At 41.8% G+C, this 15,549-nt stretch overlaps 1 protein-coding gene across 1 annotated transcript; it reads right to left on the reverse strand.

The window, feature by feature from the left end:
* Positions 1 to 7,547: 7,547 nt before the first annotated feature.
* LOC115170942 (proteinase-activated receptor 4-like) lies at positions 7,548 to 15,240 on the reverse strand. Its single transcript, XM_029727347.1, has 2 exons — positions 14,816 to 15,240; positions 7,548 to 9,196 (listed from the first exon to the last, which is right to left on the reverse strand). Exons 1-2 carry the CDS (start codon positions 14,919 to 14,921, stop codon positions 8,124 to 8,126), a joined length of 1,179 nt encoding a protein of 392 aa, XP_029583207.1. The 5' UTR covers positions 14,922 to 15,240; the 3' UTR covers positions 7,548 to 8,123.
* Between the last annotated feature and the right edge of the window lie 309 nt (positions 15,241 to 15,549).

Genomic DNA, 15,549 nt, shown 5'->3' on the forward strand with positions numbered 1-15,549 from the left:
TTCACTTATAATTCACTGTATCACAATTCCAGTGGGTCAGATGTTTACATACACTAAGTTGACTGTGACTTTGAACAGCTTGGAAAATTCCAGAAAATGATGTCATGGCTTTAGAAGCTTCTGATAGGCTAATTGACATAATTTGAGTAAATTGGAGGTGTACCTGTGGTTGTATTTCAAGGCCTACCTTCAAACTCTGTGCCTCTTTGACATCATGGGAAAATCAAAAGAAATCAGCCAAGACCTCTGGTTCATCCTTGGGAGAAATTTCCAAAAACCTGAAGGTACCACCTTCATCTCTACAAACAATAGTACGCAAGTATAAACACCATGGGACCCCGCAGCCATCATACCGCTCAGGAAGGAGATGCGTTCTGTCTCCTAGAGATGAACGTACTTTGGTGCAAAAAGTGCAAATCAATCCCAGAACAACAGCAAAGGACATTGTGAAGATGCTGGAGGAAACAGGTACAAAAGTATCTATATCCATAGTAAAACGAGTCCTATGTCGACATAACCTGAAAGGCCACACAGCAAGGAATAAGCCACTGCTCCAAAACCGCCATAAAAAAAGCCAGACGGTTTGCAACTGCACATGGGGACAAAGATTGTACTTTTTGGAGAAATGTCCTCTGGTCTGATAAGGACAACAAAGTCAATGTATTGGAGTGGCCATCACAAAGCCCTGACCTCAATCCTATAGAAAATTTGTGGGAAGAACTGAAAAAGCATTTGTGAGAAAAGAGGCCTACAAACCTGACTCAGTTACACGAGCTCTGTCAGGAGGAATGGGCCAAGATTCACCCAACTTATTGTGGAAAGCTACCTGAAAGGTTTTACCAAAGTTAAACAATTTAAAGGCAATGCTACCAAATACTAATTGTGTGTATGTAAACTTCTGACCCACTGGGAATGTGATGAAAGAAATAAAAGCTGAAATAAATCACTCTACTATTATTCTGACATTTCACATTCTCGAAATAAAGTTGTGATCCTAACTGACCTAAGACAGTGAATTTTTACTAGGATTAAATGTCAGGAATTGTGAAAAACTGAGTCTAAATGTATTTGGCTAAGGTGTATGTAAACTTCCGACTCCAACTGTATGTCAGACTGACCATCGGGTTCTTGGTCACCTCCCTGACCAAGTTCCTTCTCCCCCGATTGCTCAGTTTGGCCGGGCGGCCAGCTCTAGGAAGAGTCTTGGTGGTTCCAAACTTCTTCCATTTAAGAAAGATGGAGGCCATTGTGTTCTTGGGGACCTTCAATGCTGCAGACATTTTTCAATACCCTTCCCCAGATCTGTGCCTCGACACAATCCTGTCTTAGAGCTCTACGGACAATTAATTCGACCTCATGGCTTGGTTTTTGCTCTGACATGCACTGACAACTGTGGGACCTTATGTAGACAGGTGTGTGCCTTTCCATATCATGTCCAATCAATTTCATTTACAACAGGTGGACTCCAATCAAGTTGTAGAAACATCAAGGGTTATCAATGGAAACAGAATGCACCTGAGCTCAATTTCGAGTCTCATAGCAAAGAGTCTGAATGTGATATTTACATTTGACATTTTTTAGACATTTGTAAAAATGCCTAAAAACCTGTTTTTGCTTTGTCATTATGGGGTATTGTGTGTAGATTGATGAGAAAATAAAACGATTTCATTCATTTTAGAATAAAGCTGTAACATAACTAAATGTCGGAAAAGTCAAGGCATCTGAATACTTTCCAAATGCACTGTAGTTGAAATGTTTTACTTTGTCAGGCTTTTATTGTGTTACATGTACAGTGGGGCAAAAACGTATTTAGTCAGCCACCAATTGTGCAAGTTCTCCCACTTAAAAAGATGAGAGAGGCCTGTAATTTTCATCATAGGTACACGTCAACTATGACAGACAAAATAAGAAAATAAAATCCAGAAAATCACATTGTAGGATTTTTAATGAATTTATTTGCAAATTATGGTGGAAAATAAGTATTTGGTCACCTACAAACAAGCAAGATTTCTGGCTCTCACAGACCTTCTTTAAGAGGCTCCTCTGTCCTCCACTCATTACCTGTGTTAATGGCACCTGTTTGAACTTGTTATCAGTATAAAAGACACCTGTCCACAACCTCAGTCACACTCCAAACTCCACTATGGCCAAGACCAAAGAGCTGTCAAAGGACACCAGAAACAAAATGGTAGACCTGCACCAGGCTGGGAAGACTGAATCTGTAATAGGTAAGCAGCTTGGTTTGAAGAAATCAACTGTGGGAGCAATTATTAGGAAATAGAAGACATACAAGACCACTGATAATCTCCCTCGATCTGGGGCTCCATGCAAGATCTCACCCCGTGGGGTCAAAATGATCACAAGAACGGTGAGCAAAAATCCCAGAACCACACGGGGGGACGTAGTGAATGACCTGCAGAGAGCTGGGACCAAAGTAACAAAGCCTACCATCAGTAACACACTACGCCGCCAGGGACTCAAATCCTGCAGTGCCAGACGTGTCCCCCTGCTTAAGCCAGTACATGTCCAGGCCCATCTGAAGTTTGCTAGAGAGCATTTGGATGATCCAGAAGAGGATTGGGAGAATGTCATATGGTCAGATGAAACCACAAACTTTTTGGTAAAAACTCAACTCGTCGTGTTTGGAGGACAAAGAATGCTTAGTTGCATCCAAAGAACACCATACCTACTGTGAAGCATGGGGGTGGAAACATCATGCTTTGGGGCTGTTTTTCTGCAAAGGGACCAGGACGACTGATCCGTGTAAAGGAAAGAATGAATGGGGCCATGTATCGTGAGATTTTGAGTGAAAACCTTCCATCAGCAAGGGCATTGAAGATGAAACGTGGCTGGGTCTTTCAGCATGACAATGATCCCAAACACACCACCCGGGCAACGAAGGAGTGGCTTCGTAAGAAGCATTTCAAGGTCCTGGAGTGGCCTAGCCACTCTCCAGATCTCAACCCCATAGAAAATCTTTGGAGGGAGTTGAAAGTCCGTGTTGCCCAGCAACAGCCCCAAAACATCACTGCTCTTGAGGAGATCTGCATGGAGGAATGGGCCAAAATACCAGCAACAGTGGGTGAAAACCTTGTGAAGACTTACAGAAAATGTTTGACCTGTGTCATTGCCAATAAAGGGTATATAACAAAGTATTGAGATAAACTTTTGTTATTGACCAAATACTTATTTTCCACCATAATTTGCAAATAAATTCATAAAAAATTCTACAATGTGATTTTCTGGATTTTTTTGTCATTTTGTCTGTCATAGTTGAAGTGTACCTATGATGAAAATTACAGGCCTCTCTCATCTTTTTAAGTGGGAGAACAATTGGTGGCTGACTAAAAACTTTTTTGCCCCACTGTATGTGCTTAACTTTAGACAAATCATCTGTGCCTGTGACCTCAGAATATATACTCCTGGTATTCTCTCACCGTCAGTCATTGTGCAATCAAACAGAGCAAGACATGAGTACTCACCTGCAAAAGCTGCAATAGGTCAAAATGACAGGTACGTCCCAATGCATTAGCAGATAGTCACAGTGAGACTACATGTCACATGCTTGAGTTTTTTCTTGTCGCTTTACATAGGTTACATAGGTTACAGTTTATCTTCCTTTTGCAGTGAATGCATCAATACCAATGTTATCATCCATAACATAGTAATCACAATAATAACATAGGAAAGTACAAAGGGTATCTGATCTTAAGTTGAACATTAGCTTTTGGAGGCACTTCATGTCAATAGGAGTGAGCGCAGATGTGGGCTGTACAGAGGCCGCTGAATATGATCTCAATGTGCTGAATCTCAACTTCTCCACTAGATGTCAGGCTACACCACTTTTGTTACTGACATGTCTGTGCGTCATACAAGTGTTGAATCTTAATTTGACCAGTAATGCCATAGCAAAATAATCCTGCGGCAACAGGATTGCTCAAGGGCACATTGACAGATTTTTCACCAAGTTGTCTCAGGGATTCAAACCAGCAACTTTTCGGTTACTGGCCCAATGCTTTTAACCGCTAGACTATCTAACACCTTAGCATATTTCATCACATCTGAACATAATTCAGGTTACTGTGGTCAGCCTCAGGCCTTCCTGACGGTATTCAAACCCTATTTTCCCAACGTTTAAAATAATGTTCTGAAGAAAATAAATTACCTTTGAGAGCCTCTTTGGAGAATCAATATAAACGACGTTCGAGAATTAATCTGGGGATGCTGTAAATTCCTAAACCTAATTATCTGTGTTTTAATGCCGATGCTAAGGCTTAGGCATTCCAGACCATTAGAGGAAGAAGCCATTAGCCTCACAGGTCATTTAGCCTCTATTTTGTCAGCCCACTATGAGGCTGGTAGTGTCTGCTATGGGTTTGCCAAGGCTAACCCTGCATGCAAAGAGTCCATTGATTGGACTATGTTATGTGTGTGACTGTTTGCATCCTAATAGCTCTACACATGCACACAGGCATGTATGCACACAGTTACACACATACAGTACACACGCATTCATACACATGCAAACATAGAGGTACACTCACAAACATATAGGTATGTACAGTGCATTCGGAAAGTATTCAGACCCCTTGACTTTTTCAAAATGTTGTTATGTTGCAGCCTTGGATTCTAAATGGATTAAATAAATAAAAAATCCTCATCAATCTACACACAATACCCCATAATAACATACTGTACTTGCATGTAAACATGTAAACACACACTAATTTCATTACTGAATAAAATGTATAAGTATTAGCATTTATTTTCTAATATATAGCTAACCTTCTCCGCTTCTGTTTTGGTAACACTCAATCAAAGACTAGCCTCACTAACCACATATAGGAAGAGAAGAACTTGGTACGTTGCAAAGGCAGCATATGTCTAAACCACTTATTCTCGAACATGAACCTACAGTATTTCAGATTTTTTTTAATGAATTTCTATAACCTTTATTTAACTAGGCAAGTCAGTTAAGAACAAATTCTTATTTACAATGACTGCCTACCCCGGCTGGGCCAATTGTGCGCTGCCCTATGGGACTCTCAATCACGGCCGGTTGTGATACAGCCTGGAATTGAACCAGGGTCTGTAGTGACACCTTGAGCATTGAGATGCAGTGCCTTAGACTGCCGCGCCACTCGGGAGCCCAAGCCAAATGTGCAAAAGTATTTTTAAACAATAGTTTTTCTTTGCATGTCCATTTTCCACTAGAAACATACAGATATAGTTTTCAATATCAGTATTAACAATGTTTATGAACAAAAAATACATACTTAGTCAAATGTATTGCAATCCCAATGGAGACGATTGTTATTATTCTGGTTCAGACCCACCCAATTGATGCTTCGACCTGTCGTGGGTGTCACTCATTCATTCCCCTCCAATCCCGTAAGACTGCTATGTAATGATACCCCTTATCACCGCACACAAATGGCCAAAAGAAGGCACTGGAACCAATACTTGCAGGCACTTGATTACACAGTCATAGGCTTTGTCCACTTGGCGTTATATTGATATAATCCCCCTTGTGTATATAAACTCAGCAAAAAAAGAAATGTCCCTTTTTCAGGTGCCTGTCTTTCAAAGATAATTCGTAAAAATCCAAATAACTTCACAGATCTTCATTGTAAAGGGTTTAAACATTGTTTCCCATGCTTGTTCAATGAACCATAAACAATTAATGAACATGCACCTGTGGAACGGTTGTTAAGATACTAACAGCTTACAGACAGTAGGAAATTAAGGTCACAGTTATGAAAACTTAGGACACTAAAGAGGCCTTTATACTGACTCTGAAAAACACCAAAAGATAGATGCCCTTTGTCCCTGCTCATCTGCGTGAACATGCCTTAGGCATGCTGCAAGGAGGCATGAGGACTGCAGATGTGGCCAGGGCAATAAATTGCAATGTACTGTGAGACGCCTAAGACAACGCTACAGGGTGATAGGATGGATAGCTGATCGTCCTCGCAGTGGCAGACCACGTGTAACAACATCCGAACATTGCACCTGCGGGACAGGAACACGATGGTAACAACAACTGCCCGAGTTACACCAGGAACGCACAATCCCTCCATCAGTGCTCAGACTGTCCGCAATAGGCTGAGAGAGGCTGGATTGAGGGCTTGTAGGCCTGTTGTAAGGCAGGTCCTCACTAGACATCGCCGTCAACAACGTCGCCTATGGGCACAAACTCACCATCGCTGGACTAGACAGGACTGGCCAAAGTGCTCTTCACTGACGAGTCGCAGTTTTGTCTCACCAGGGGTGATGGTCGGATTCACGTTTATTGTCGAAGGAATGAGCGTTACACTGAGGCCTGTACTCTGTAGCGGGATCGATTTGGAGATGGAGGGTATGGCATGGTCTGGAGCGGTGTGTCACAGCATCATCGGACTGAGCTTGTTGTCATTGCAGGCAATCTCAACGCTGTGCATTACAGGGAAGACGTCCTCCTCCCTCATGTGGTACCTTTCCTGCAAACTCATCCTGACATTACCCTCCACAATGACAATGCCACCAGCCATACTGCTCGTTCTGTGCGTGATTTCCTGCAAGACAGGAATGTTAGTGTTCTGCCATGGCCAGCGAAGAGCCCGGATCTCAATCCCATTGAGCACATCTGGGACCTGTTGGATCGGAGGGTGAGGGCTAGGGCCATTCCCCCAAGAAATGTCCAGGAACTTGTAGGTGCCTTGGTGGAAGAGTGGGGTAACATCTCACAGCAAGAACTGGCAAATCTGGTGCAGTCCATGAGGAGGAGATGCACTGCGGTACTTAATGCGGCTGGTGGCCACACCAGATACTGACTGTTACTTTTGATTTTTGACCACCCCTTTCTTCAGGGACACATTATTCAATTTCTGTTAGTCACATGTCTGTGGAGCTTGTTCAGTTTATGTCTCAGTTGTTGAATCTTGTTATGTTCATACAAATATTTACACATGTTAAGTTTGCTGAAAATAAATGCAGTTGACAGTGAGAGGACATTTCTTTTTTTTCTGAGTTTACCAAGATATTTTGGTATACTGTTGTATTTCGTACTGTTCTTGATAGCTTTGTCATGTTCTCTATGTTGTGGTTTGATATTTCAATGGAGTTTGAGAGTACCGATGATTTGGTTTTGATGTATGGATGCTGTCTGAATGTTCCACAGCAAACGCTTGGCCTTGTTGTTCTCTGCCCTCTGTTTTCCTGTGCACTGTGTATGCCTTGGCTCCAGAGTCGACAAGGAAGCATCCCTCTGTGTTTGATTTTGAACAAAAGCATTGTCAGCAGATTAACAAAGGACACATTTGGTTTCCACTCAAGTGATGACAGGGAAGTTTGAGAGAGTGTGAAAAATATGTTTGGGGTGATACATCCTATAAAATGCTGAAGCACAAATATAAGTCCCATCACTTTAAAAAAAAGTCAAATAACTTTACGGAAAGTAAATTAACCTGTGGATATCTTGTAAGCATAATACCCCGTACTTTCATTGCAAATGTTGGTAAACAAATACCAGTGGAAACCATACAAGTTAAAATATTAAATCAGAAACATTTACTGGGTGTTGTACATTTTTAATTACTAAATTAACGGTACACATTCTGACAAAGCCACATCCTGATGTTTTAGTAACTAAATACTTTATCTTGAAAACATACTTTAGGATCTATAATTCATGAAGGAAATATCCAAAACTTGAATTGGTTACAGACATAAGCAGTCAGTCACACCTGGTATAAACAGAATGCATTCCAGACGCCTGCCCATTTTCACATGGACAAGCCTGAATTTGGCCAAAAAGTCTAACGAGAAACAAATGGTGGCATCAGTTACGTGAAATGCTGTTAGTGACCTCACAGCTACAAGCTATGCAGTTTATATTCCGCAGACAATTACCACATAGCTGTAATACAGTACTGCTGATTCTGTACTCTGAGATATTCTTGTCAGTAAAGGATCTATAGTAGGATCTTCTCCTAAACAATAGAAAACATACAAATACAAACATAACTATATCACACCTGCCCAGACCCTCTAGCCTTCACTCCTATCTCCAGTGCCCTTTACTTCTGTCATGACAAAAACTGGTCTAGGTGTCTATACGTCTAGGCCTCTATTGCCTATTGGCCTCATGCTGCCTCCCCCTCTGACGTCCCCGGCCTCTGACTAGACATGGACAGCAGGGTGACCTTTGACCTTTGCGTCCCCTGTGAGGAGGACGAATAGGGCACCTGATTCCCCGTGGACGAGTCTCTTCCATTGTTACCACGGCAACACAGCACCATCATGACCTTGTCCCTGAAGTCATCGGAGATGTAGTAGAAGATGAAGGGGTCGATGCAGCTATTCAACGTGCTAACGGCTAGGCTAACCATGTAGGGCACATACAGGTCCTCCCCATTGTCCACCAGATAGGAGTCTGAGTAGTGCAGGAGGAGGAGGACGTTGCTGGGCAGCAGGCAGCCCACGAACACCACCAGGACCAGCATGGTGACGCGCATGGCGTGGGCGTAGCGCTGGCCTCCTGCCACCAGGGTGCATATCACAGAGACGTAGCAGTAGAGGACGACCAGAAGGGGGAGCAGGAAGCCGAGAAAAAAGAGTGTGAGGAAGTAGGGCAGGAAGTAGTTCTCGTGCACCTCCTTTGGCAGCGCGTCGTGGCAGGTGGTGATGCGCGGCTCATCCAGTGTGTAGGACTGGCGCGAGACGAGGAGAGGCAGCATGGCAGCCAACGCCGCCACCCACACGCACAGGCTCATGTAGAAAGAGGTGCGGCGGCTGCGGAGGGTCTTGGCACCGAACGGGTGCACCAAAGCCACGTAGCGGTCCACAGCGATGAATGCCAGACACAGCACCGAGCCGTACATGTTGCCGTAGAAGAGCGCCGTGACCACGCGGCAGAATGGCTCACCGAAGGCCCAGTCGTTGCCCTGTAAGTGGTAGACGATGCGGAAAGGGAGCACCATCAGTATCATGAGGTCGGTGGCGGTGAGGTTGATGAGGAGGATGGTGGAGGGCAGCTTCTTGGTATGGAACAGAAGGACCCACAGGGCCAGGAGGTTAGCCGGGAGGCCCAGAGTGAAGGCAATTATGTAGAGGATGGGTACGTAGAGCACAGTGGTGGAAGCCTGCACCTCCTTGATCTGCTTGTCGTTCAGGGTGGTGAAGTTACACTTGGACATCAGCGTAAAGGAGCGCAGCCCTGTCCAAGAAGGCACAGAAGATTTGGCGATTCATTAGACATTATACATGCTACAAGCATCATACAAGGATTCTCAGTATACTGTATTTCATGTATGTTGATTCAAGGATTTAGTGTGGGCTTACATTACAAGTTTGTCAATATATTTCATTTGATATAAGCAGTTCGTACACATACTGTACTGATGTTTTATCCAGGAGAAACTTTGCATCAAAGTCAAGCATTCAGACTCGAATTTCCTATTGACATGAATATGTGATTCACACAAAAGATTGAGCTGGGCATATCTCAAATTAGGATTCAGCCCACTTTGTTAAGCTTGCAAGACTTTCACGTATTTAAATCATGCCGTGATGTCAAAGGGAGATTTGGGTGAAAATTTGAGTTACTCAAGAGGATCTCAAGCTAGGATTCAACACATTAACCACGTTTCCATCCATAGTTTTTATGCAAGTAGTCATATCATATAAAAAAAAATCACGACAGCTGTGATGGAAACGGTCTTCTCAGGAAACTATCTGTAGCATCCTAAAGGTTTAGCCTACAAAACTACAGACCCCTTAACGGAAAGATGACTCTCAGGAACACGACTTGTCTGAAGGTAGCCCAGTACGAGTTTGAAAAATGAATCAAAGTATATATGGAAGTAGTTTGCCTAAAAAAAATATAAAAAATGTGTCACAAAATATCGTCGTCGTCGTTCCCCCCACCCCACCCTTATTCTGGTGACATGATGATCAGTGCTTGACTGCCATAAAAATATTATCGCTCATCATGTAGACTAGACTACCCGCACTGTATCTGCAAGCTGTTGGCTAGAGCGCATATGCCAAGACCAGAGTAGGCACATTTACTATTTAAGTTCTTGTGATAAATCTATAGGCAGAGTTGAAAATGTGATGGAAACACATTGAACTTCAGATTTTTATTCTGTACATGAAAACTTAAGCAAAAAATGTAAATGTTGTGTGCAGTATGTTTTCACACAGTGAGTTTGATCTGCAACAAGTCAGTTTGGTGTAGTGTTGAGCGATTAACCAAAACAACGGTTATTTTTTGTTTTTTAAATACTCATTGACCAATGTCAGTTGAGTATTTGAATTCCATTTGGTTCAGTTTTTTTCTGGGAGCTCAAGGCACACATTGCAGTTTCTCTAGAGATAAATCAGATCCAGACTGATGTCACAGTATCCACAGAAAATGGTGCCCCTCCTCGCGACCGCCGGTCTACTAGCTGCCACCGATCTATGTTCTGTGTTCGTTGTGTTTTGTCTGTTTAAATCCGCAACTGTTTCCGTTTCTGTAATTAGTGGGGGGGTATTTAGTTTGTTCCTTGTGGTTTGTGTTTTGTGCGGGATTGTTTATTCGTCAGCGGGCAGGTCTGTGAACGTTTGTGGTTTTTGCACATTTTTCCCCAGCGGCTTTTCGCTAGAGGAATGTTATATTTGCCGGGCTGCGCCCCTTGCGTATCTTTGTTTTCTCGGGGTTAACTGTGTTCCCGGGTGGTCTCTGGGCACACCCTATGCCCTTGTGTTACGCCGAGTGTTTTTTTCCGGTGAAATAAATATACCGTTTTACGGCACAACTGGACTACGTCTCCTGCGTTTGACTCTGCCTTTTCATCCTGCCTTACGGAAACGTGACAACTGAACTGTGCAATGTAGCAGGGAGTTGTAGTAGTTTCCAACAGGGCCAATATGCTACATAGTTTAGCGCATAAAACTTGGTAAAACTACAATGGCCATAATCTATTGCGCATCTATGTGTCCAGTCTCTGTTTCATTTATGCCTGTTATGGAAGAGGCAGAAGAATGTGCGGATCGTGAGGTGATATAGAGAGCAGCAGTGCCTTATTAACTACAAAATAGTGATTTCGACAGACAGCAGCAGCTCTATGAGTTGATGACTTGGAATGAAATACTAAAGTAATCAAATACAACAAATGTAATATACACAACAACTGAAATGTTTTATTAAAGTAAATCAATGTGAATAAATGACGCTTAATAAGTGATAAGCGGTAAGGGACTTTTATTTATTGTTTTATTCTGTGTTGTTACAGCATTCAACTCAAATAATCGAAACCGAAATCCAAAACCTTGATTATTTTTTTATAATCTAACCAAAACTGAACCAACCTCAAAAAGCACTAATTGCTCAACACTAGTTTGGTGGAAACACACCACTCGTGGGAAAATGCGCATATTTCCTTTATATTTGCATGAAATCTGTCGCCAATTGGATGGAAACCTAGCTATTAGGAAAAAATGTGTCTCATCAGCTTCAAAAGACGCTAGGGTCATGGGAGGGATCTAGCAAGAACATTAAAGTGGTCTGTGATGTGTCCAAAGGTCAGCTTGATTCATCACATCCTCAGGCAGATCCTCTTGACGCTGAACAAATAACCTTTTACTGTGTAATTGACATTTACGCTGCAGCTGAAAGCTCATAATGACCACATGTCACCTTTGAGACCTGGATGCTTAATAAATATTAATCTATGTGAGCTGGAAAGTTGAGAGTTAATGTGCATTAACCTAATAACAACAGCACTAACTGTGGTAAAATGCAAATGTATATTTTGGTCTCCATATTTAGCACTGTTATAGGTCTACAGTTGAGCATGTAGTGGCCAGGGTTGAGGAGTTACATGTAATCTGATTACCCCCAAAATACTTAACTGTAATCAGTTACATTACCAGATAAAATATTATAATCAGATCACAGATACTTTAGAAAAACTTAACTTCTTGGATTACTTTTAAATTCAGAAAATATGTTTGCGAGAGAAAAAAAAACATTATGACACCTTTCCGTTTTATCAATGACATTCAGTTCAGCATTGAAAAAGTTTAAGTTTGTTCCACCTGAGCGAGTCACAGACCACTATTCGTTTGATGGATCCTTTTTGTCTTCTTCTAATGCCTCTTAAGGGAAAAGTAATCCAAAAGTAATTGAAAGTTATCAGATTACATTACTGAGTTTGTGTAATTTAACCTGTTGAGTATAGGGGGCAGTATTTTCACGGCCGGATGAAAAACGTACCCAAATTAAACTGCCTACGACTCGGGCCCAGAAACTATAATATGCATATTATTAGTAGATTTGGATGGAAAACACTCTGAAGTTTCTAAAACTGTTTGAATGATGTCTGTGAGTATAACAGAACTCATATGGCAGGCAAAAACCTGAGAAAAATCCAACCAGGAATTGGGAAATCTGAGAATTGTAGTTCTTCTTTTGAATCCCTATCGAAACTACAGTGTCTGTGGGGTCACGTTGCACTTCCTAAGGCTTCCATTGGCTGTCAACAGCCTTTAGAAAGTTTGTTCATCCTTCTCCTGTTACTGGGCAGAGAATAGTAGCTCAGTCAATGAGTGGACTGCCTGAGGACAAAGGGCTTGGTGATGCGCAAGCCCGTGAGTGCGCCATTCCTTCTTTTTCTCCTGGAATGAATACCCTATTGTCCTGTTGGAATATTATTGCATTTTTACGTTAACAATACCCTAAAGATTGATTGTAAACAACGTTTGACATGTTTCTACGAACGGTAATGGAACATTTTGACTTTTCGTGTCTCGAATTGCGCTCGCGTATTATGCCTTTGGATAGTGATCTGAACGCACGAACAAAACGGAGGTATTTGGACATAAATATGGAGTATTTCTAACAAAAAGAACATTTCTTGTGGAAGTAGGAGTCCTTGGAGTGCATTCCACCGAAGATCAGCAATGTTTCTCAGACGTACAACTATTTTACACCATTTTAAAGATAAGCTTCTCGTTAATCTAACCACATTGTCCGATTTCAAAAAGGCTTTACAGCGAAAGCAAAACATTAGATTATGTTAGGAGAGTACATAGACAAAAATAATCACACAGCCATTTTCCAAACAAGGAGGTGTGTTAATAAAACCCAAAACACAGCTAAATGAAGCACTAACCTTTGACGATCTTCATCAGATGACAATCCTAGGATATTATGTTACACAATACATGTATGTTTTGTTCGATAAAGTTCATATTTATATCCAAAAACAGCATTTTACATTGGCGCGTGATGTTCAGAAAATGTATTCCCACCAAAACGCACGGTGAATGTGCACATCAATTTACAAAAATACTCATCATAAACGTTGACAAAATATCTAATAATTATTTAAAGAATTATAGATAGACTACCCCTGGATGCAACCGCTGTGTCAGATTTTAAAATAACTTTACGGAGAAAGCACATTTTTCAATAATCTGAGTACATAGCTCAGCCATCACGGTGAGCTATTCAGACACCCGCCAAGTTCGGGGCAACCTAAACTCAGAATTAGTATTAGAAATATTCTCTTACCTTTGCTGATCTTCGTCAGAATGCACTCCCAGGACTGCTATTTCCACAAGAAATGTTGTTTTTGTTCGAAATAATCCATATTTATGTATAAATACCTCCGTTTTGTTCATGCGTACAGATCACTTATCCAAAGGCATAACGCACGAGCATGGAACGAGAGACGAAAAGTCAAAATGTTTCATTACCGTACTTAGAAGCATGTCAAACGCTGTTTAAAATCAATCTTTATGGTATTTTTAACGTAAAATTGCGATAATATTCCAACCGGACAATAGCATATTCATTCAAGAAGAAAAAGAAGGAGGGGCGCGCTCAAGGGACAAGCATATCCAATCCCTTTGTTGCCAGGCAGACCACTCAGTAACTGAGCTCCTATTATCTGCCCAGTGACAGGAAAATGCTCAAACCACTTTCTGAAGGCTTTAGACAGCCAATGGAAGCCTTAGGAAGTGCAACTTCACCACCCAGACAGTGTAGCTTTGATAGAGAATCAAAAGAAGAACTACAATTCTCAGACTTTCACTTCCTGCTTGGTGTCTGTTTTACTCACAGACACCATTCAAACAGTTTTAGAAACTTCAGAGTGTTTTCTATCCAAATCTACTAATAATATGCATATTCTAGTTTCTGGGCCAGAGTAGTAACCTGTTTAAATTGGGTACGTTTTTCATCCGGCCGTGAAAATACTGCCCCCTAGCCCAGACAGGTTAATAGGCACTTACTATAGTATTTGTTTTATTTAACCTCTTGAGATGGGAAAACATGTTGGTTTTTTGTATCAAGTTGAACATGTGCTCTTCATGACCAGATGTAATATTAGGTGAAATCAATTGTGGGTTTTTTTGTTTGTTTTTTTACCAAGTTCCAACTGTAACGGATTACATTTCAAAAGTAACCTACCCAACCGTTGTAGTGGCTCAGTGTTGTGGACACATTTTTTCAAATCAGCCATGGAATTCATGCTTGCTGCTGTTTAGCCATAACAGTTAGGTGGCAGGCTATAGTGAAAGTTCCCAGAGAGCTCAGGCTCATTTCAACGAATGACCCTACAGGGAACGCATTCCTACTCTGTAGATAAGAGATATGTTTAGCTTGCATGCTGGTATCTTCAACATCACAAAAAAAACAAGACGAGTAAGATTGAACATGAACACCTACACACCAAAAATTCACACACATTTTAAATGTTTTATGACAAAGCCTCGGTTAACGGTTTGCCTGATGGAAAAAAGACCTAAAGGAGTTTGGGAATGAAGAAGAGATGCACCAACTTACGGCCGCCGGTGCACTCCTTCGTGGTGGAAGTGAGGGAACAGCCATATAGAAGAGAGGAGAGAGAGAACAGCAAAAGAAGAGTCCCGGCTGGGGCAGAGAGAGCCATGGTTCAGTAGAGGATCTGTAAGTTGTGGCTAGAAGGTTCTTCCGCAAGCAGAGAGCTGCCTCACACGCTCCTCTCCCTTCCTTTCTCTTCTCTGTGTTACACAGCCTCTCCTCCTATTACCACCTGTTCAGTAATATATTTTAGCCTCTGACTGGAGTTGTGTGAGTACTCCTCTTATCTAAATCCACTTGATGAAAGGAGATGCAGTCTGGAATTTGAATCTGAAGTGCCGGTGTAGAGCTGGTTCTTTTCTTCCCTTGTAATGCAGTGACTGTCTCCACAGTGGCAGTCACACACAAACACATGAAAAAAAACACACAAACACCTACGTCATAGGTAAGTGTCACTGTGTTCAAGAGCTCCATGCTCTGACATTCATTGAAATATCCTGTCCTAAACAACGCCTACACACTCCCTATCCTCTTCCTTGTAGCAACTTTTTTCTAATCTATACCATACTCAATCGTGCATCTTCAGACACCATTTAAAACACAACCCACAAAAAGCCCCTCAGGTGTTGACGCCAGAAGAAAGACATTCCTGTCACTCTTCGGAGGACAACCTATTGTTGAATAAGCTTACAGTATGTCAATAATCCTTCACTGGGCAGAGAGGATGTGCTTTCCAC

Source organism: Salmo trutta, chromosome 3 (assembly GCF_901001165.1).
Source record: "Salmo trutta chromosome 3, fSalTru1.1, whole genome shotgun sequence".
Classification (NCBI taxonomy): domain Eukaryota; kingdom Metazoa; phylum Chordata; class Actinopteri; order Salmoniformes; family Salmonidae; genus Salmo; species Salmo trutta.

What these genes read in the sequence shown, in the direction of transcription:
- LOC115170942 (XM_029727347.1), bottom strand. Translation starts at nt 14,921, where the DNA reads ATGGCTCTCTCTGCCCCAGCCGGGACTCTTCTTTTGCTGTTCTCTCTC. An exon ending in GAAGGAGTGCACCGGCGGCC is followed by an intron (nt 9,197 to 14,815) that starts GTAAGTTGGTGC and finishes CTTCTTGGACAG; the next exon opens with GGCTGCGCTCCTTTACGCTG.